The sequence below is a fragment of the Chelonoidis abingdonii genome, chromosome 1 (genome assembly GCF_003597395.2).
Source record: "Chelonoidis abingdonii isolate Lonesome George chromosome 1, CheloAbing_2.0, whole genome shotgun sequence".
Lineage (NCBI taxonomy): Eukaryota > Metazoa > Chordata > Testudines > Testudinidae > Chelonoidis > Chelonoidis abingdonii.
In genome coordinates, this window is record NC_133769.1 from 147,689,786 (window position 1) to 147,713,726 (window position 23,941).

The window sequence follows — 23,941 nt, forward strand, 5'->3', positions numbered from 1 at the left end:
TTTATGTTTTATCCGAAAGGCACGATCTCACATTGCAAAAGGCATAATGATGCCTAAAAAGTGCCCAGTGAGAGGAAGCTGTGAAGCCACATTTAACAGAAATAACTTTTTTTTAACCTTCCCTAGACCCATCATACTGTGTGTGTGTGTCTGTGGAGGCACGTGAGATTAATGCAGGATATAACCCACTCTGTTAAGCAGCTCTTTCCAACACTCAGACAGACTTTTATCACCAATGGCAAACCAGGTCACATACACAGATGTAAAGATTTTACCCAGAGGAAGATCAAGTATTGCTCCTCCGACTTCAAATCCAGGTAAAATATTCTTAATAGATATCAAATTCATATTTTCATGTTGTCTTTTCTTTAAAAAATGCCATTTTAAAAAACTTTAAATAATTGTGACGACATTTTGTCAGTGAAGCCAATGTATATGAGGACAAAATTGCACACACAGCGTGCCTGATCCTTAGAAGATACAATCAGCAAAGCTTCGTTGAAATCAGTGTTGTTGTGCTCATTTACCCCAGCTGAGGATCTGGCCCAGAGTTTCTAATAACAGAATAAAATATACTTTTTGCTAAATTATAACAATAGTTTATTTTTTAAATGTCGTAGTCTGATCAGAGGGTTACTATGGCTTAAGTAAGCCATGATCTGAACAATTAGCTAGCCTGAAAGGCCAATTATTGCATTTGACCATGTCTGCAATGTGCTAATTCTTGCAAAATGGTTGCATACAATCCCCCCAAAATCACAAAAAGTTGAAAGTTCAGCCACTGCTGCTGCAAGGAAGGCACCAAATGGACCCCATTTGACCACAGTCCTTTTATATTTATTTTTTAAATAATGACTTTCCCATAACCAAACTATCAAATCTGTTAACATATCACATGCTTATCATAAAAGACAAAAGTTTAAGTGGATATTAGGGGGAAAGAGCTGACTTTGACAATATTCCTTTGTGAATAATATTCCCAGCACTTGAAAACAATTGATGAATTCATTCTTCAGTACATTTTGTGAAAATTATGGACTGCCACTAACATATGTTACAATGATTAAAAGTAAATATGAAATACATAGTGTTCAGAGTAAGTTGGTTATTTCATAATGTTTTCAGGGTACAACAGCTATTAATTAATTATATTAGCAACCAATGACGTAATCATTTTACAGTCTGTATTACTAGAATAAATAATATATTTACTATCTAGTTTGATTCTTGATTGTTGAGTTCTGATTTAATGTACCCGAATGGTAGAAACAATATTTTGATATATATTTACAAAAACTATTTCTCATAATTTAAATTTCATTTAATTTATCTTAATTGCATGTACAAATAGAAAAGCGATAATATATGCTACAAGGCTAGGTTATTATTATTAGTCTGACTTCTTATATAACAAAAGCCACAGAATTTCAACCAGTTACTCCTCTGTGGAGCTGAATAACTCTTTGCCTACCAAAAGGCATCCGGTTTTCATATGAAGAAAAAGCTGGAGAATCCACTACTTCCATTAGTAGTTTGTTCTAGTGATTATTTGCCCTTACTGTTACAAAAAATTGGGCCTTATTTCTAATTTAACTTTTTCTGGCTTCAGCTTCCAGCCATTGGTTCCTGTTATGCCCTTCTTTGCTAAATTAAAGAGCCCTTTAATATTTTCCTCCTATAAAGGTTCGTATACATTGTAATCAAGTCACCTCTCAGTCTTCTTTGTGAGAAGAACAGATAGAGCTCTTTAAGTTTCTGATTGTAAGGCATTTTCTCCAGCCCTTGAATCATTTTTGTGACTTTTCTCTGCATCCTCTACAATTTTTCAATATCCTTTTTATAATGTGGACACCAGAACTAGATGCAGTATTCCAGTGGTGATCTTCCCAACCCTGTACCCAGAGCTAAAGTCACTTCCTTATTCCTACTCAATACTCCCCAGTTTATACATGCAAGGATAGTATTAGTCCTTTCCCCCACTGCATTGCACTGGGAGTTCATGTTGAGTTGCTTATCTACTGACCACTAAATCTTTTTCAGAATTGCTGAGTGAGTATGAACGATATTCTTTGTTCCTAGATTTATGAACTTGCATTTGAGTGTACTAAAACATATTTATTTTGCTAAGCAATCCAGATCACTCTGTATGACTGCTTCATCATTATTTACCATTCCCTCAATTTTACTTCTAAGTCATTGATAAAAATATTGAATAGTGTCAGTACCAGTCTTGCAGAACACTTCCATTTGATGGTCATTCCCCATTTACAAATAGATCTTTCTGTTAGCCAATTCTGAATCCATTGAATATATGCTAATATTTGAATCAGAATGTGTGCTACTAAGTTCAATTATCCCTACCCTAAAGTTTGAATATTTTGGCTGACATTTGGTACACAAGCTCTCAGTTAAGAAGGAAAATTTTTTGAAAGTTTCCAAAAAAAAAAAAAGAAAAGAGGTGAGCCATTTTTAAGTGCAAAAAAGGTGGAAGAAAATGGAGATTTTCTGCAAACAATTTTTTTAAACACCTTTTGTGACTCATTAGAAGAGTCACAAGAGGTGACTCATTAGAAGAGTACTGAAATTTGGAAGGGACATAGCTGTTTGAGGAAAATTGGTTTTGGTTTGGCCAAGTTATGAGGGTTTTAAAAAATGTTTTCTGTGTGCACGGTGTTTTTTGCTATATGATAATCCAAAGTGGGGGAGGGTTCTAGTGAAGTGCCCCAAAGATCTGTTCTTGGCACAGTGCTATTCAATATATTTGTCAATGATCTGGGAGAAAACATAAAATGATTCCTGGTAAAGGTTGCAAGTGACACACATTTGTGGAGTGGTGAATAATAACTGTCCTCATAATTAAAAACTGATCCGGATCACTTGATAAGCTGGATGCATACGAACAATGTGGCCAATAGCCTAAAAGATATTTAGGTGTTTCTAATTCCCATTGAAATCTGTGGGAATTAGGCACCTAAATACCTTTATCTGGGCTCATGTGTTTAATACAGTCAAATACAAAGTCATACATTTAGGAACAAATAATGTAGCTCACCCTTAGGATGACAGTTTCAGAGTTACATAGTGTTAGTCTGTATCAGCAAAAAGAACAAGAAGTACTTGTGGCACCTTAGATACTAACAAACTTATGGAAAGCAGTGACTCTAAGACTTATACGGGTAATGGTAGATAACCAGCTGAACATGAGCATCCAGTGAGATGCTGTGGCTAAGAGGACCAACACTATTCTTGGATGTGTAAGCAGCGGAATGTTGAGTAGAAGTTGAGAAGCAATATTATCTCTTTTTACAGCATTGGTAAGACCATTACTGGAATACAGTGTCCAATTCTGATGTCCACATTTTAAGAAGAATGTTGAAAAATTGGAAAGTGTTAAGAAAAGAACTACAAGAATAATCTGAGGTCTGGAAAACCTGCCTTACAGTGAAACACTTAGAAAGTTCAATCTACTTAGTTTATGGAAGAAAAGACTAAGCATGACTTGATCATGGTATACAAGTACATGGGGAGAAGATTTCTGACAATAGATGGCCTTTTATTGTAGCTGACAAAGGCATAGCAAGATCCAATGGCTTAAAGTTTAAGCTGATTAAACTGACACCAGAAATAAGGTGCAGATTTTAAACAGTGAGGGTGTTAACCACTGAAACAATTTACCAAGAGCTGTGGTGGATTTTCCATCACTTGAAGTCTCTAGATCAAGATTGGATGTCTTTCTAAAAATATGCTAGCTCAACCACAAGATACGGGCTTTGATATAGGAATTAATATGTGAAATTATATGGCCAGTGTTATATAGGAGATGAGCCTAGATGATCATAATGCTACCTTCTGGTCTAAAAATCTATGAATCTACAAAACTAAGGATCTGCCAAAGTTGCATTGACACTCCACATGTTTCTGTATATACACTGACTGGAAATTTCCATTTAATAGAAAAAAATATTGCAGTACTCCATTGGATTTGCATATGCATGTATAACAAAGTTGAGTGGAATTTCACTTTTAATATGTGGCATATTATCTGCGAAGATCTGTATCTGGTGAGATAGGGCTCTTTTATATGCCACAGAAGGGTATGTTGGAGCTGGTAGAATTCAGGTTGTAGGGATAACCTGGACTTCGCCATCTGCTGATTTCTGCAGGCTTCGCATTCTAACTTCAGTGTTCTTTTATGTAGATTTCTTTAAGTACAGACAATGAACTTATCTGGGAAAAATTCTGTTTCCACGATACAGAGTCACTTTTTTCATACAGCCAGATAAGTTGTGTTTAATATTTAAAAAAAGTAATGTGTATTTATTTGGAGATGGAGGGATTTTTTTTTAATATTTACAGCTTTTCTAAGTCAATATAGTTAAATGAGTTTTCCTATTTATACAGCAACTGAATTTTAAAATTTACAAGCCTCCATTATTTCTTTACCATAAAACAATATTCAGATTTTAAGTAAAATATGTATTTGAACAACGTCTTCCTGCAAATACTATCAGAGTTACCTCTTCTGTACAATAATTATATCTGTATAATTCTTCTGGGACCAATAGCATTTGAAAAACATACTTAACTGCACTTTTTTTTTTAGAAAAATTATTTAATTATAGTTATATATAATAAATATAAATGTGCATATTTCTACATTTTATTGGACTAATCAGTTAAGAAAGAATAAAACAAACAGCAAAATGTCTGTACACCCACTAAGTCACAGCACAGAGGACCAAATAGCGTAGATGTGCCTCATTTATTAACCATTTTCCCAATATTTTTCTTGTGGTATTTACCTTTGTAAAAAGTCTGAATAGTTCAGATTAAACACTCTACAGATCAAATGTGCTTGGATGTTTTTTCTAACTGCTAGACTGCTTATCTGAAGGTCATGTATCATTACCTTTCCTTCTCATGCATCATTACCACTTCTGCTGATCAAATTCTGCCCTCAGCAACACTTACGCACTCACATAACAGTCAACGGTTTTCACATGTGTAATTAATTGGAATTAGTTAACTAGTCTCTTGAAAGGAATAAACAGCAGGATCTCCCTCTGAATTGTGTTGGCTCAGCAAAAAAAACCAGAAGAATTCATTTTGTCATCAACCAGCATTTTTTATTCAGAAGTGGAATCCCACTTTAAATTCACAGTATTCTTATAAAAAACATGAACTACCCATGACAGCAGTAACACAAGCCTCATCTTATATCTCACTCTTTGCTGAGTGGGGCAAAGATGCAAATATTACCTTCTGTAAAACTAATAAGATGTTTTACCAAGGTAACATCTGGTGACCCAGAAAAATGTTGAAATAATGATTAATAACTGAAGTACATGCATGCTTTAAAGTTGAGTTATTTTGGCTACCATTTTAATATCCTGCTCAAGTTTCAGCAGCTAATATCTCAGGCGACTCTACAGATAGGGTTTGATGCTCCATAACATTTTATAGTTACAGTTTCAAGTTGTAAGTGTACATATTTACTGGTTCTTTTCAAGATAGTTGCCACCAAATTCAGGTCTGAATTGGACTGCAGGGAGAGGGCGGGGAGCTGGGACAAGGAACAAAGCAAAAAGGTATTGAGATCACCCATGATAAGATTTGATACCTCTCAGTCTACATAGATTGGAAACAAATGCTTTAGATATACTATCTGAAAACTGGATTAAAGAAGTATCAAATTTAAACTCATTATTTATGATATCATGTGCTAATCACGTGGGGTTTTTTGGTATTGAATTTTCCTGACAGGACATAATATTAGACCTAGTTCAAAAAATGTATTTTGTTTCCACAAAAGATTTCAAAGAAAACAAAACTTTTTGTCAAAATGTTTTGCAATTTTGACAGGGGGGAGGGGGAAGGTGTTTTTTGGCAAAAAAAGAAAAATATTTAGTTTTGTGAGATTCATTTTTTAATGGAAACTTTAAATCTTTTGACAAAAACTGAAATTTCAGAAACCCATTTCTCACTGAAAAATGTTTTGACAATTAATGTTTGACCACCTCTACCTAATCTATCCAGTCCCTGACATTGGATTAGTGTAATATTCAGTGTCTAATACCCACTAGTGACATAGCCCTGCAAAAAGGTTGGTGCATAAGCTACCAGGAGTAGCCAGGAAGCTATGATGTTTCACATGGAAAAGAAGCAAGCCCTTGAGGAATTCCACCATGATTTCAACAATTTCCACTCCACCATCAACCTCAGCCTGGACCAGTTTACACAAGAAATCCACTTCCTAGACACTACAGTGCTAATAAGTGATGGTCACATAAACACCATCCTATACTGGAAACCTACTGACCGCTGTACTTACCTACATGCCTCCAGCTTTCATCCAGACCACACCACACGATCCATTATCTACAGCCAAGCTCTACAATACAACCGCATTTGCTCCAACCCCTCAGACAGAGACAAACACCTACAAGATCTCTATCAAGCGTTCTTACAACTACAATACCTACCTGCTGAAGTGAAGAAACAGATTGACAGAGCCAGAAGAGTACCCAGAAGTCACCTACTACAAGACAGACCCAACAAAGAAAGTAACAGAACACCACTAACTGTCACCTTCAGCCCCCAACTAAAATCTTTCCAGCACATCATCAAGGATCTACAACCTATCCTGAAGGACGATCCATCACTCTCACAGATCTTGGGAGACAGGCCAGTCCTTGCTTACAGACAGCTCCCCAGCCTGAAGCAAATTCTCACCAGCAACCACAGTCCACACAACAAAAACACTAACCCAGGAATCTATCCTTGCAACAAAGCCCGTTGCCAACTCTGTCCATATATCTATTCAGGGACCACTAGACCTCATCACATCAGCTGACTCATCAGAGGCTTGTTCACCTCCATCTTCCACAATGTTGATATATGCCAGCATGTGCCAGCAATGTCCCTCGCCATATGTACATTGGCAAACCAGACATCTCCTTGTTAAAATATATGGACACAAGTCAGACTCAAGAATTATAACTCAAACCAAGTCGGGACAATTTCATCCCTGGTCACTCGTTACAGACCTACACAGTTCACAATCATTACACAAAAAAACTTCGAAAACAAACTCCGAGAATCTGCGAATTGGAATTATAAATTTGCAAAATGGACACTTATAACATTAGGCTTAATAATAAGACTGGTGTGGATGGCATTCACAAAATAAAAGTTTCCATGTTTATTTCCACATCCCACACACACACACAACAACACACTGTTCCTCACAACTTCTGTAGCTGCTGAATGGACCATTTTGATTACCACTACAAAAAGGTTTTTCTCTCCTGCTGGTAATAGCTCACCTTAACTGATCACTCTCGTTAGAGTGTGTATGGTAACACCCATTGTTTCATGTTCTCTGTGTATATATACATATATATCTTCCTACTGTATTTTCCACTGTATGCATCCGATGAAGTATGGTGTAGCCCACGAAAGCTTATGCTCAAATAAATTTGTTAGTCTCTAAGGTGCCACAAGTACTCCTGTTCTTTTTGCAGATACAGACGAACATGGCTGCTACTCTGAAACCAGACATTTCTCTGAGGCACAATTCTCTCTCTGCTTCCCCTTTACTCCAAGGGGGTGGTAATTTTATGCTGGCGTATACCAGCACAATTTGTGACTCCCCCTGAGTTGACTCAACTGTGTCAGCCAGTTTGTTGTGGACAGAGCCAAGGATCCACCCATTCTTCCCCCCCTCCCCCCCCTTTTCTACCTGTTCCAAGATTCAGGTAGTTCATACAGGGATGTAAGGCAGAATCTTACTCCCCCATTACTCCTCTGCATAGACGTGTAGTCTCAAGTATAATCTAGCCCATTGTTTCTAGCAGTAATGAAGCAGAGCCAGCACCATAGGGAACATGTGCACTTGGCAGATAGACTGATTCTTGTAATGATGTCTTTGTTTAATGGTTCACATATCCAACATTGCCAGCATTTCCTTGCTCCTTACAGGGATCACATATGCTGAACTGCGTGTGCATCGTAAATCTGAGAGGACCAGCAGATCAGAGACTTCCCCTTCTGGTATTGTGGGTATTTATTGGGGTGGCATTTTTAGTTATTAGAAATTTATTCTTTATTATGTTAGAAAACTGTAAAAACAATATTGCTGAGAATCTCTAAATTATAAATCATGTATAGAAATTATTTCAACATTTTAAATAGAGACATGTCTATTCACTGGCTTAATGAGCCCTGGAACAGCTCTGTAGTGAACACAGTTTTAAAAGTATTTTAAATTGGCATTTTCTGATTTTCTGAAATTCTTTTGTGCTCTGTTTCTGAGAAATGGGAGAAGGGAAGTGCCTTAAAATAAAACTGATTTTTAATGAGAACATTCACAAATCAATCAATATAATGTATTGGACAGGGATTTGGTTTACTGCTGTTCAGACTCTAGACATCTAAGCACCTTGTTTATTATGCAGCCTTATCAAAGTCACAACTCATTTGCTCCATTGCAGCAACACTCCCAGTGCCTGATTGGCCACAGTTACCCTGGTGAGACCATCTTATACGCAGAGTTTCACCTACTATATGTATTGTAAGCCATCTTTACCCCACCTCCTTGTCCTGAACAGCACTGAGTGCAGGTCAGATGGCCCACAGAATACATTAAACTGAACTACAAAGTGAACATTGTAAGAATACTACATTGTGACACTGTATGGAGGCAGGGTTAGAGACTTGGTGGTTATCTGAGTGTGACTGTGGCTTGTTGTGGAAATGCAACCTCAACCCTGAATTTCCTGGGTTTCTAATCTTTGGGTTTGTGTTATAACTAGAACACTTTTGTAAGGTGGACATATTGTGACAGGGTGCATTCAGTCATTGTGGCTCCCTGTTGGGTCCTCCACAGTCCTCCATACTACCCCTACCCCAAGAAGTAGCGAGCTGGGAGAAGAACAGCAGTGAAGGTGACTTCTACAAGCTTGCCTAGAGAGGACTCTCTGAATCAGCCATTTTGGAAACAACAGAGACCTGGTCCTCCAAGGGCAAAAGGGGCTAGCAGTAGCCAATCAGGGGCCGTGCTGGCCCAAATAAAAAGGGCTGCCTGGCTTTAGCAGTTTAGCTCCTGGCTGGAAGTGGAGGAGGGAAGGAGTGGGTTTGTATCTGGCTGGAGTAGCCCAGCAATCAAACAGCATTCATGCTGGGCTGAATTTGCATAGCTGGGATCACAGAGGGAGAAGGACCTGGGGACGCTGGAGCTGAGATAGGGCTGGAGATAAAAGGGCCAGGTGGGAAGAGGCCCAAGGAAACATCAGTGAAGGACTGAGGAGAGCGATATGTGGCTGCTGGTTGTAGAATCCCTGAGCTGGAAACCAGAGCAGTGGGTGGCCTGGGTTCCTCCATCAACCACAGGTAAAGTAGTGTAAACCCCAAGAAGGGGGCAGGGCTTAATTGCAAGCCTGAATGATTAAAGGACCCGGAGCCAGGTTGAAGATCCTAGTGAGGGCAAATAGCCTGCTTGTTTACTGGAATCTTTAATACCCCACAAGGGGTTCATTTCAATTTTGTGACTTGGCCAGAGTACCAAACCACTGAAAACCCATCAAGGTTTTCCTGCAGCCTATAGGGAGCACCAGGGGTGAGAAAGGGCCCATGGTACCACACCAAGCTGCTCAGAGGTGAGTGCCCCTTTAGAATCATGGAATCATAGAATATCAGGGTTGGAAGGGACCTGAGGAGGTCATCTAGTCCAACCTCCTGCTCAAAGCAGGACCAATTCCTAACTAAATCATCCCAGTTCGGGCTTTGTCAAGCCTGACCTTAAAAACCTCTAAAGAAGGAGATTCCACCACCTCCCTAGGTAACCCATTCCAGTGCTTCACCACCCTCCTAGTGAAAAAGTTTTTCCTAATATCCAACCCAAACCTACCCCACTGCAACTTGCAACCATTAGTCCTTGTTCTGTCATCTGATACCACTGAAAACAGTCTAGATCATCCTCTTTGGAACCCCCTTTCAGGTAGTTGAAAGCAGCTATCAAATCCCCCCTCATTCTTCTCTTCTCCAGACTAAATAATCCCAGTTCCCTCAGCCTCTACTCATAAGTCATGTGCTCCAGCCCCCTAATCATTTTTGTTGCCCTCTGCTGGACTCTTTCCAATTTTTCCATCCTTCTTGTAGTGTGCGGCCCAAAACTGGACACAGTACTCCAGATGAGGCCTCACCAATGTCGAATAGAGGGGAATGATCACATCCCTTGATCTGCTGACAATGCGCCTACTTATACCGCCCAAAATGCTGTTAGATATCTTGGCAACAAGGACACACTGTTGACTCATATCCAGCTTCTCGTCCACTGCAACTCCTATGTCCTTTTCTGCAGAACTGCTGCCTAGCCACTTGGTCCGTAGTCTGTAGCAATGCATGGGATTCTTCTGTCCTAAGTGAAGGACTCTCAATGCTCTGATATGAACCTTCAACCTCAACTTCACTTTAACAAAGACTTCAGGGTGAGACCATTATCCTTTCTACATAGTCATATGAACCTGTTTTCAGTCCAAATAATAATGACCCCACAGCACATCCTTCTGAAGAAACGAGGGTTAGACATTAGGGGAGGAAAACTTCACAGCAACTCTTCATGGACATTTTTCTGAGGAGTCCCATTGGTGGGATGGCAAGTTTACACCCCTAAGGGAAAAAGAAGAGAATTCATCCCCCAAAGCCCACTACTTGATGCATATCTCAGGATCTCTCTCTGAAGCAGAGGTTCAGGGTGTTGTGGTCCTTGTCCCCTCCTGTACACCGTTCCCTAGTTCTCTGGATGTGTGGTTCCATTGGCACTTCATTACTAGGACTTACCTAAAAGAGCAGCGATTCTCTCCAGAGGGGACAATAGGAAGGGTGGTTCAACCTGGGGATGTGTTATCTGGTATGCGAATAATGTATCCCCCAGCCCCGCATCCAACTTGCCAAAAATCACAGTGCCACAGAAACAACTGATCCCTTCCCCTTCCCGCTACATGGAAGAAAGCTATGTGTGAATGGTCCTCATCATATGGGCTGAATGAATTTTCATATAGTATTTTATTATCTGTGACATTTACAGCATTCCCTTCTACTGCCAATGCTATGATCCTGTCATAGGAAGCAACTGAGTTCCTCGGGGTCCCAGTCATCCTGGGAAACATTCACTCCAAGGTCCTTCTCCCAGAGTCTGATTCTCCCTATCATGCCCTTTGTGCCTCCATTTACACCTGTGCAAAGTGGGTGTAAAATGCTAATAAATAAAGATGTTTCCTTTCACTTAGAAATTGACAGTCTAAAAATACTTCTATCTCAGCACCAAATTAGAAACTGACTTATATCTGAAGCCAATGTGGCAATGCTTGCACATGCTACCAATATGAGGGCTTAAATTGCAATTTCCTCCAAAGCAACTCTTTTGTTTTCTTTTTTGCAGGTCCTAGATCCCAGTGTTCAAGCTGGTTCTATGTTGCTCTAGTCCTGGGGCTTATCTCACTGGTTTTCCTGGCTGTTCTAATTACTTTTTGTGAGTGCCACTTTCCAGATGACAACTTTTGCTTCATTCATTCAGCTATGTGCATGTTTAAACTTCACCAAAAGTATATTACATGTAAAAAATAACTGAGATTAATGCAATATTATGGGCAACAAGTTAAACACATAAATCAAAAAATTCAAATATTAATGTTTCCACAGTGACATTTACTATTATTTCACCCATAGGATATTTATGAAGGTGAATAGTTAACAAACTATCTAGTAATCAGAGATACTGTATATGTGCTCTGTGGGGGATTTCAGTGACCTATGAGAAAATTAACTTTTTAATTTCTATATTCATAAGATTAAATTGCGAGTCTTGACTTTGTGACACTGGACCGTAAGGTAGTTTTCTTTGTTTAATTTCCTTGAGCAGATTATTAACTGGTGTAGACTCATAGACTTTAAGCCCAAAAGGGACCATCATTACTGGTGCAGGAAGTGAAACCGGATATTATAGGGATAACAGAAACATGGTGGAATAGTAGTCATGACTGGAGTACAGGCATTGAAAGCTTTGTGCTGTTTAGGAAAGATAGAAATAAAGGCAATGGTGGTGGAGTAGCATTGTATATCAATGATAAGATTAACTGTAAAGAAATAAGAAGTGATGGAATGGATAAGACAGAGTCTGTCTGGGCAAAAATCACATTGGGAAAGAAACTACTAGAGCCTCCCCTGAGACAGTGCTTGGGGTGTGCTGCAGACCGCCGGGATTTGATCCGGATATGGATAGAGACCTCTTTAATGTTTTTAATGAAGTAAACACTAACGGGAATTGTGTGATCATGGGAGACTTTAACTTCCCAGATAAAGACTGGAGGACAAGTGCTAGCAAGGAGATACATAGCTCAGTTTTTCTGGATGTTTTTGTGGTGTTTCACTGCAGATGTTTCTGGAATGTTTTGATTTCAAAAGGGCTAACTTTTAAAGCAATTAAGGAATTAGATTAGGGATGTTGGGTTGGGCTGTAAGAAACTTGGGGATTTAAAAGGGGAGGAGGCCTGGAATTACTATCAAGTCAAAGTTGCAGAATATCAGACGCTCCTGCATCCCCAAGAAAGGGGAAAAATCATAGGCAGGGAGTTGTAAGACCATAGACATCTCAGAAGAGAGTGATTAGACAAAAGCAGAAGCCTACAAGGAGTGGAAGATGGGAAGGACAGCAAGGAAAGCTACCTTATTGAGGTCAGAACACGGTAAAGGGATAAAGTGAGCAAAGGCCAAAAAGGCCATGTAAGTTGGACCTTGGCAAAAGAGAGAATTACAAACCAACAGTAAGTTCTATAGCCATATTAAATAAAGAAGAAAAACAAGAAAGAAGAAGTGGGACCGCTAAACCCCTGAAGGAATGGATGGAGGTTAAGGATATCTGGCATGATTGCCCCACTATTCATAAACAAATATCTTTGCCTCAGTCCTTTAATGAGGCTAATGAGATGATCTTAGGAATAATGGTAAGGATGACACAAATGGCAGATGCAGAACATGGAAGGTTAAAATATTACCACATCGAGGTAGAGCCAACTGTGATACAGCTTAATGGGACAACAATCGGAGGGCCCGATAATCTTCATCAAAAATATTAAGGAAAACCGACACAATCGAAAGTTGCGCGGCCATTACCAAGAATTTTAATGAATCAGTAAACATCAGGGCGGTTGGTACCAACGACGTGGAGAATTCTAACATAGTTCCTATTTTGAAGAAAGGGAAAAAGAGTGATTCCGAGTACAATGTGGTCTGTTAGTTTGGACATCTGGTAGTAGTATAAGCGTCTTGGAAAATATTTGCAAGGAGAAAGTATGTTTAGGATGCTTGAGCTAAACTGGGTATTGGGACAGAAATACACATGGTTTTACAAAAGTGTATAGATCATGCCAAACCTATCTCCCTTCTTTGAGAATGTAAGATTTTTAGACAGAGGAAGCAAGTAACCACAAGATTGTTTTAGCACAGGAGGAAACGCAATGGAATCTACATTTACCTTCAATTTTCAGTAAAGGCATTATGAACACAGTTTCCACATAGGAGAAATTATTGCGAAGGAAAAGCTATGGGGGATCGTATATGACAAATTGAAAGGTAGGGTAAGAACTGGTTTAAAGGGGAGACTACAACGGGGTAATAAATGTAAAGGTGAACTGTCCAAGGCTCGGAAGAAGGGTTACAGGCTTAGGCTGAGTGCTTGCGGAGTTCAACTCAGAGGGATGAGATTTTTGGGACCCAATCTTATTATTATTTTTGTTTATTTACTGACCTTGGCCCACAAAAAGTGGGAATGTGCTAATTAAAGTTTGCAGATGACACCAAGCTGGGAGGTATTGAGCTAACACGAGAGAAGGACCGCGGATGCCAAGGAGAGTCATACAGGTATGGATCTGGGATGACCCATTAGCTGAAGTAAACTGGAGTAATAGTAATGGAAGGAGGAAATTTAATAGTTAAAAAGTGCAAGCGTCATTGCAAGGGTTAGTGGATTAATAACAAGAATTATATGTTTATATAATTGGGGACACATCAGTTCGTATGGAGTAACAGAGGCAGGAGAAAGAACCATCGCGAGTATTTGGTATGATCACAGGAATGACTTAATCGAGACCACACAATGTGATATTGGCCATGTAAAAAAAGCTTTAATGGCGGTTTTAGGATGCATCAGGCAAGGAGTAGATTTCTAGCAAAGATAAGAGATGAGTTAATAGGTTTAATTTACCAGTATATAGTCAAAGACCACTGGTGAAAGGACCGTTCATGCTAGAATACTGTGTGCAGTTTCTGGTCATCCCAGTTTAAGCAAGATGAATTCAAAACTGGAACAGGTAAGAGAAGAGGCTACTAGGATGATCCAAGGAATGGAAAAACTGTCGAGGAAACCTACAGATTTTGAGGAACTGTCAAATAACTCAGACAATGAGGTCTTAGGGGGGTTTAGTACAGGAGTGGTAAGGGTGGAGATTCTGATGCGCCATCGTTCATTGGTGCAGTGACTAGTCAGACTAGATTAATTCTACAAATATTCAATAACTCAGACATAGGTTAGGGGTTTGTTACAGGAGTGGTTGGGTGAGATTCTGTGGCCTGCATTGTGCAGGAAGTCAGACTAGATTATCATAATGGTCCCTTCTGACCTTAAAGTCTATGAGTCTATATCTCTCCTCAGCCTTCACTTAGTTAGGCGAAACAAGCCAAGCTCTTTGAGTCTCCTCTCATAAGGTAGGTTTTCCATTCCTTGGATCATCCTAGTAGCCATTCTCTGCACCTGAATAGCTCCAACAAAGCATCCTTGTTCAGCAAAGCACTTAAGCACATGCTTAAATTTAGACATATTCTTAAATCCCATTGACCTCCATGAAGCATTAGTGTATGATTAAAGTTAAGCACATGCATAAGTGCTTTGGTGAATCAGCAGTTCTATGAATGTGAAGCTTAAAAGGTATGTCTCTTTCTGCTTTGGGGTATAGTGGGGAATGAGGTTAAAAACTAAACCCCTTCTCTCTCGACACTAGTCTTCAATATTGTGAATGCTCTGATAGCATGACTATTATATTCTTTGGCCTAAGAGCTCCTTTTAGTTTAACTCTACATCCCCACTAAGTCTTTAAAGGTGACAGACAAAAGGGGGGGGGAAAGAGTTGTCCTGCTTTTTACATCTTTTTGAGGTTTAAATAAGCATGATGGGTTGACCCTCTGGTCTAAGTGGTCCCACTCTCCAATTATATCTGGTTCACACAAGTTGGAAGTTTGCAGGTGGGTTTGAGCCATAACCTGGAGTCCAAGTATGATCTTTTTCTAACAGCAGGCAGCATCAGGGTCACTTTCAAGTAATTACAGGCCTCACTGGCACGGCCGGCTCCAGTATTTTCACCACCTTAAGCAGCAAAAAAAAAAAAAAAAAGTAAAAAGCCACGATTAGCAGCAGCTGAACGGCCGTTGCTTCAGTCTTCAGCGGCAATTCGGCAGCAGATCCAAGAGAGACTGAGGGACCCACCGCCGAATTGCCACCGAAGAGCCGGACATGCTGCCCCTTTCTGTTGGCCAGCCCAGGCACCTGCTTCCTGCACTGGTGCCTGGAGGCAGCCCTGCTTACGGTATAGACACTAATTGGGGTGGTGGGACTGCGGAGACCCAGTGCACATAATTCATTGGTAGGATATGAATACAGAAAATCCCTAAGCACTCATCACATTCTTAGGTGGTGCCATTGGCAGATATGGTTGAATAATTTTTCAAGTTACATATTTTTTTGTACGTTTTTAAACTATTTAAATAACTATAAGCCCTGAAAGGGTTCATAGTGTTTTTTTACTGCTTGTTTGTTACCTTAGAACTATCAGGATTATCAATTTTGACTTCCTTGTTTTTGCTGGAGGATTTCTGTGCTGACTTTGCTATGTAGGAAGGTAGCTTCTCATCCTTTAAATTAAAGATTGGGATGTTGGATTTTTTTGTTAATGAGATTTACTCTCATATGCTTAGGTTAAATGGGGGCTAATAAAAGAAAAAACTGCATTCTAGACAGTTAGAATCAAATTGATCTCTCTTTTCAATTAATCAGATAAATAGCTGTAGTACATGTAGTGTCATAACCATACTATTCTCCACCAAAATAGGCAAGACCTGAATTTCTTATGGAGGAAACAAGCAGGGAAAACAAATCAAACGTAAACAAAGAGAAAAAAATACCAGGCTTTCTTGATATATCATAACCCAACAAAAAAGGCACAAACCTATTTTTAGTCCCTTTGCAAGCTGCCTTCCTCACTGACTATACTCTCTGTAAACCAACTGTGTTTTCTGACCCTCAGATACCAAGACTGCATATTACTGATGCTGCTGTTAACCATGTTATCTTCCTTTGCATTCAAGTCTGGAGGGGAAATTGTAAGAGTCCATCCATGCTCAGGACAACCTGCACTGAAAACACTACATCTTCAGAGGAATCTCCATGCACAGGGATGGCAATCAGTAGATTAATGGACGATCTGTGTGAAGATAGAGAGGGTGAGGCGTTACAGCCCCTCTGTAACTGTGCAGTGTGTTCCCTTCTGCTGTTTGTTAACTCCCCTCTTCTATAACAGCCTGAAAATGTTATGGGTCAGAATATGGCTTCTTTACTTTATGAACAGTCCCTGTTGAAATCAGCGGAATGACTCACAGAGGATGGTGCTACTCAGGATGAATAAGAGTATCAGAATCTGGCTCTGAAGATATATTTGAACCGATATTTAGAATTCCTAGTTAGTAATTATAATTATTGATACATACCCTGTGCTTGGAATAGAATTGGAATGTCCAGGGTTGCTTTTAAAAATGACACTAGATACCTTTAGAGCAGTGATTCTCAACCTGTGGTCCATGGACCCCTGGGGGTCCGCAGACTATGTCTAAGTAGTCTGCAAAATTTCCAAAGAGGTCTCAAATGAAAACCACTGCCTAACAGCTTCCTGGTGTTTTCAAGAACCCCCAGAGGCCAAGGATTTTTTGCAAGGAGAGGGAAGGACTTTGGCAGCCTGGGCACTTTACCAAATGACACATGTAGCCTTATTGCCCTGGATCTATAATTAGGTGATAAATGTTATTTGTTGTTAAATATTTTTTATAATGCAAATATTTTGCTTAATTCTGTAGCAGGAAGCCAAGCAGGAGTGAGCTAGGGAAGGTTCTAAACTGAAGCTCCTATAGTGAAAGAGAAAGAGAATGAATGTAGTTTTAGGGATAATACTGCTTCCCTTATTCTAATAAAGTTACTTGTTCACTGTGGCCTTCTGTAGACTACGATCTAAAGTACACTGGTACCATGTTCAAGCTAATCAACACACTCTGGAGGTCTAGGCTAGACAAGGCCCGGTGCCCTTAACACGTGTTGAACCAGTCAAGTTAAAGTCTACGTTCCCTCTTTGCCTAGACAAGGGCTGTGTTAGAAGGAAGTACATTTTCTGTGTCTCTCTAACCCAGGGAGGGTGTGACATTTGGGGTGCAATTATGCAGACCAGTGAGAAGTTGAGTCACTTCTTGCCATGTCACCCTGGCTGCCTTTAATGCTCTGCTGCTGTGGCTCACAGGCCAGACATCAACAGCCAGCAAACACACATGCAGCTCCCTGAGTGTGTGTGCACTGTGCAGCCTTGGCTCAGCGCTCTGAACTCAGCAGCCTGACACAACACAACAGCCCCACCATGCCTTCACCAGATTCATTACTACACACCCAGTTTCTGTGGAAAACATGTTTTTAATGTTATTTCCCCACCAGAGGTAGGAAAACTATTTTTTTCTTGTAACATTCTTCAGTAATAGTGGCATAAGAAGCCTGTTCTACTCTCAGAATAGATTATTCAAATTCTCCCTCTCCTATATTTAACTGCAAACTGATCGTATTTGCATAAGTGACATTTTTACCTTTTCTAGTCTTTTTTTCAATGAGGAGACTACTTCTCTGCTTCATCACTTGCTCTTAGCTCGTTGTTGTTCCCCATCCTCTCCTAATCACATTAGACTGTAGGATTTTCATGGCAGGGATGATGTTTCAACTCAGAGGGACCCTTTCTCAAGCCATTAGGAGCGACTAAGATATAAAGAAAAAGAAAAATCCTGTCTTTTACACACACACACACACACACACACACACACACACACACACTCAAAAGTGAAGACAATATTCAGGTCATCGATTTACTGTATATACTTGTTCATAGGCCGAATTTTTTTTAGCAAAAAAGGGAAGCATCAGAGAAGGGGGTCAGCTTATGAATGGATATAGCGAGGGAGAGGTAGGACACAGCCACTCCCCCCAACAGAGGGAGCAAGGAGAGGCAGCACAGCCAGCAGAGACAGAAGGGAAGAGGCAGGGCCAGAGTCTCTCCACTTCAGGCCACACTGCTCTCCCCTCAGCCTCCGAAGCAGCTGCAGCTCCGGGGCTGGCAGACTGCAGCTGCACCATCTGGCCCCACTTGCCAGAGCACGCTGCAGCCGCGCCTCCTGGCCTAGCCCGTTGCAGCATGCTGCGGCAGCGCTGCCCGGTCTGGCCTGCTGCAGCAGGCTGCGGCCACGCTGCCCAGCCTGCCGGAGCAGGTCCAGCCAAGCCAGAGACATCCTCCCCTGGCCCACCCGAAGTAAGGTGAGAAGGGATGGGATGGGGAGAGTGTGGGGGTACCAGGCCAGGGGTGGGCTGATGTGGGGAGTGGTCACAGGGTTACTCTCCTGACCCTCAGCTTCCCCCCCCCCCCCAAATTTCCCCACCAGTTCCTGTCCCAGCCCACCAAGATAAGCAGTTGGCAGGCCGGGACACTTTGCTTACTTAGGTTTACCTCCGTGCCTGCAGACGCTCGAAGCGACTTATCCTGATGGCCCAGGGGCCAAAGTATGCCGACCCCTGAATTATAGGGTCAGCTTATGAATTATCCACCTTCGGGGATTATAAACGAACTGGTTTATGATCCAGTATATATATACACAAGTATATATATACACATACTTGATCATGTATATATCAGTATTTCAGGTTAAGGGAAAACAACCGAACAAGCAAGAACAGTCACAGGCTGCATCTCAGTAACTGAGAACAAAATGGCAGCTGCTGCCTTCAGGCTCCTGGAAAGGCAAACGTGCAGCACACAGGAAACAAAAGCACCAGTTTCACAGTTCAAGGCAGGAGCATGCACAGCTTCACATTGCTCTAAGCAATGGTTCCCTAAAAGAGCATTGAACCCATTCAATGATCATTAGAAGAATATAAGACACACTGTAAAATGCAGAGCAACTGACAGCTGTGACATTGCACCAAGAATATTTAATTTTCCAAAATGTACTGCTGGCAACTGGGAAGCTATTTGCTTCCCCACAATATGTGATGGGAGTAATTAAACCATTTGTGATGCTGGTTAATGATCTTCTTTTACCCTCCTGCCCCCAGGAAGAACCAAGTGTCTGCTCTGCCCCACAGGGTGGATGCTGCACAGGGGGAGATGTTACTACTTCTCAGAGCAGTCGGGGATCTGGGATGCCAGTATGCGAAATTGTTCAGGCAGGAAATCCCAGCTGCTTGTTGTTGAAGATGAGGCTGAGATGGTAAGTCTTGGAACATCCCACACAGTACCCAGCAATCAGCAAACCCTCCATGTCATTCAGACACTTGACTGAAAAGCACAAATATTACCCTAGGTTTTATCAGAACCTCTGACCAGGCAGGCTCTCACTGAGAAACTGTCTGTGAATGGGCCTTTACTTCCCCACAAACAAGAGCCCCACTTGGGAAGACACCAAGAGGGAGCAGGACCTGGCCTTTCTTCCCTCTGGCTGTGATCAGTCCTCTGATCGATTACTGAAAAGCTCCTCTACCAACTCAGAGGGCTTCCCTGGGTCTGTGTAAGGCTGATGGGGAGATGCTTCAGGTGCAAATGTAGAAAGCAAAATAAATTCTGATCTGAGAGGAGGTTGGGGGCATGATCAAGAGATTTTTGCAGTCTCCTAAGGCAGGAAAGGCTTTGCTTTACCGTTAATGGGAATTTCATGCTGTCGAGGGAAATTCACTCAGAGTCTGGCTGTTTTTTAAGTGACTCTTATGTTCTCCCAAGTGCAAGATTTTTGGAAAAAGCAGCTACAAGGATTTCCATGTGCCCTAGGGCTGTTCTAACCAAACTAGTTACTGGTGTGGCTGAGTCCTTGTCTTTCACGTGTATTTCGGTCTCAGTTCAAAATGAGCGTGTGATTGCATGAAGAGTGAGGCAGAGCTGAAATGCCCCATCAGTGTGTAATGTATTTCTGTTTAATCCACAGGCATTTATAGCAACCAGAACAGAAAAGAAATATTTCTGGATTGGATTAAACTTTCAAGAGAAAGAGGGAAGATGGATGTGGCTTGGTGACTCCCAGTTAGAAGGGCACAGGCTGAGCTTGTGGGTGGATTTTTCTTTCTATAAATGTTAAGTTACATTAATATAAATGCAGATACAGCTCTGACCCCATAGCTCCCAGCTAATGAATTCCCAAAGCACAGAGCTAGTACTGTGATTGAAGGCACATATTTAGCTCCAGCTTAGATTTCAAAGTCTCCAGTATGACCTGTTCCACATATAGTCACAGTCTTTAGAAAGCAATGATGCTGGTGATGCTGCATGAAGGCCTGATCCTCAATTTCAAATCACTACATTCCATTGCTGCTTAGGCCCTATCTACATGATCATTTTGGGGCTATTTTGTAGAAGTTTTGCTAGGTCTGTATAGCAGCCCCATGAAAAACCTCTAGGGCTTGTCTGTACTAAGGTTATGGCCACATTGTAACTTTAGTTAATTGATTGCCAATTAACTGAATTCAAGTTTGTCATAGGTTTCACCTCCACTCTGGACTTTAGAGTACAGATATGAGGACCTGCATGTGAACCCTTAAGCTGAACTACCAGCTTCAATCTGGTTTTGCTGCCATCACTCCCAAGTACTAACTCCCTTCCCTGGGTAGTCTTGAGAGACTTCTTTCATCAATTTCCTGGTGAACACCGATCCAACCCCTTGGATCTTAACACAAGGAGAATTTAACCATCCCCCCTCCTTTCCCCCACCAATTCCTGGTGAGTCCAGATCCAATCCCCTTGGATCTTAACACAAGGAAAAATCGATCAGGTTCTTAAAAATAAGACTTTTTAATTAAAGAAAAGAAAGGAAAAGAAAATCCTCTGAGAGATAGCATACAAGCTGATCTCACAGACAATAGATTCAAAACACAGAGGATGTTCCCCTGGGCAAAAACCTTAGTACACACAAGAATACCCAATTTGATTATCCCCCTAATGCCAAGACAAGTTTACAAAAAGAAAATAAACATAAACCTATTTATTCCTTCCTTAATACTTACTACTCTGATAAGAGGCTGATTCCTTGATCTTTTCCACTCTGGCCAAAACTGAAACTGACCAAGACAAAGGAAACTTCCCTCCTTCCTTTTAAAATATCTTGTTCCTCCATTGGTTCCTCTGGTCAGGTGTGAGCTAGGCTAGGTGAACTTCTTAACCCTTTACAGGTAAAAGAGGCATTAACCCTTAATATCTGTTTATGACAAAGTTACACAACTATACATGTTAGTGTAGACACTGTACAAACATTTGTTCCTTCTGGTCTTTGTTCCCCCTATACTGAACTCTAAGAACAAGTGTTTATGGAGTATCTACATCAGCATGTACCATCAAGCTAATTAATTGTTGATTAGAAATTATAGAAACAAAAGTACAGGACCAAGCACTTCAGTCTGGACACAGCTCTAGTGTAACCATGTGGCACCAGAGGAAAAAGAAAAGTGATTTGTATTTGTGGAGTTTACCTTGGGGCTTCCATGTGAGGAAAAATCTTCACCCCTGTGACATCAACAGCAATCCGAAATTCCCATTGACTTCAGTGGAATCAGAATTTCACTCCTGAGGTTTGTACTAGTGCAGCTAAACTCATGTAGTTACAACTGCACAAAGCAGCCTCCTCCCTAGACAGGACCTTACTTGGCATCAAAGTCAAGCTGATGATCCCTTTATTCTCTTCTTTGCAAATCCGGTGGCCTTGGGCAAGGTGAGAATACTCAAGCTGGGGGAATAAGATGCACTGACACAGATCGAAGTGCAGTGGGCACTGCAGGGGCACAGTTATGCAAAGGGTTTAAAAATGTACAAAAATAATATGTAACTTGAAAGAATTTTCAACCACGTCTGGCAATGGCACTGACCTAAGAAGGTGCTGAGTGCGTAGGGATTTTCTGTGTTCATATTTGATCAATGTATTATATGGCCAGGGTCACCACAGTCCCACCAGCCTCAATTAGTGTCCTTCAAGTGAGGCCTGTAAGTACTTGAAAGTGACCCTGATGTGCCTGCTGTTAGTAGAAGATCTCACTTGGACTCCAGGTTATGGCTCAAACCCACCATGTGTGAACCAGATGTTATTGGAGATGGGGACAACTTGGATTGACCCTCTGGTCTGTCATGAAGATCAGATATTTGGATTTATGTAGCTGAAAACTCCTCCATGCACCCTCACTATTAAGACCATTTCTCCTTTGTGCAATGATTTTCCTCTTCTTGTTGGTAATGTTCATGGAAATGAGGACCTCTGAATTCCTCCTACCAGTGTCTGCTCTCCATGAATCCCTGTGAAAATCCCTTCTGTCCAATCAAATGAATTGCAATGAGCCTGCATATGCCAGTCTAGCCACATAAGAAAAAAAACACACACACAAAAGTAAAAAACCCTGTTTCCCTCCTCCCTGTCTTTTTATTCAGTACCAAATTCTGAGCTAACCTCTCAGTAAGCAGCTTTTGTTTTCTCTTTAGGGTGATGGTAAATGGAACTGGAGATGGCAAGAATTGTTCTGCCTTCAACAAGGAGAAGTTACACCCTGAGAAATGCCCGAATTTACACAGATGGATCTGCAAGAAAAATGCAACCACACTGACTCCCTGGAACACCCCAGAACATGAGACACTGTCCCTTGTAGGATGACGCATTTTTTTGTACTTTGTGATATTTTAATGTAAATAATCATAAGACCATTGCACCAAAACCATAGCATTCAGCAATCCTGTGTCAATTGTTCACTGGCTGCATTAGGGATAGGTTTGTATTGTAATCCCCTGTAGCTCCTGGTAGCCAAGGATAGACGATGTTTAGCTAAACCGATTATAATAATTGATGCACGATAAATAAGCTAATAGCACATTCAATCTAGGGCAGTGCCATTCCCCCTTCAGCTAGAGCAATCTCACCCCATTTTATTCACCTGTTCACATTCCAAATGCTTTTTGTTTTAGGCCAATCCATTTCTCTTAAGATTTATTGCCAAATGACAGGTACATAAATATGGAATTGCCTATGACTATCTGCTCTATATTAAGAAATGACTCATAAATACCTTTTTTTTGCTTACTTTCAACTTTTGCATTATTAAGATTTTCAAGTAAAAACTCTTATGCAATGGAAGGTTATTTCCTGCCCATTGGTGTAGCTGCATTAGCGGGAACCATTTTGCTTCCTCTGACCCAAAGATGACTTATGTGTACATTGTGAGTAAATGTCAATATTAACTGGACAGGAAAAATATTATTCTAACACATGGGGAACTAAGGCACTTGGGCCCAGATCATAGAATCATAGAAGTGTAGGACTGGAAGCAACCTCAATAGGTCATCTACTCCTGTCCCCTGTACTCAAGGCAGGACTAAGGAATAACTAGACCAGGGGTTGGTAAATGGGTGTTGCGGGAAGCAAACCGCGACCACTGGGAGCTGTGAGAGGCTGTGCCTGCGGATGGTCAACGTAAACAAAATGTCTCACGGCCTGCCAGTAAATTACCCTGATGGGCACATGCCGAAGGTTGCTGACCCCTGAACCAGACCATTCCTGACAGGTGTTTGTTTAACCTCTT

The 23,941-nt window shown here is 40.8% G+C and overlaps 1 protein-coding gene across 1 annotated transcript; it reads left to right on the plus strand.

Moving 5' to 3' along the window:
* The first annotated feature begins 235 nt into the window (after positions 1 to 235).
* Positions 236 to 23,019, plus strand: LOC142047361 (killer cell lectin-like receptor subfamily F member 1). The gene is made up of 8 exons (XM_075069797.1): positions 236 to 317; positions 7,981 to 8,057; positions 8,888 to 8,945; positions 11,441 to 11,530; positions 16,414 to 16,548; positions 19,457 to 19,611; positions 20,320 to 20,438; positions 22,851 to 23,019. Exons 1-8 carry the CDS (start codon positions 236 to 238, stop codon positions 23,017 to 23,019), a joined length of 885 nt encoding a protein of 294 aa, XP_074925898.1.
* Positions 23,020 to 23,941: the final 922 nt, after the last annotated feature.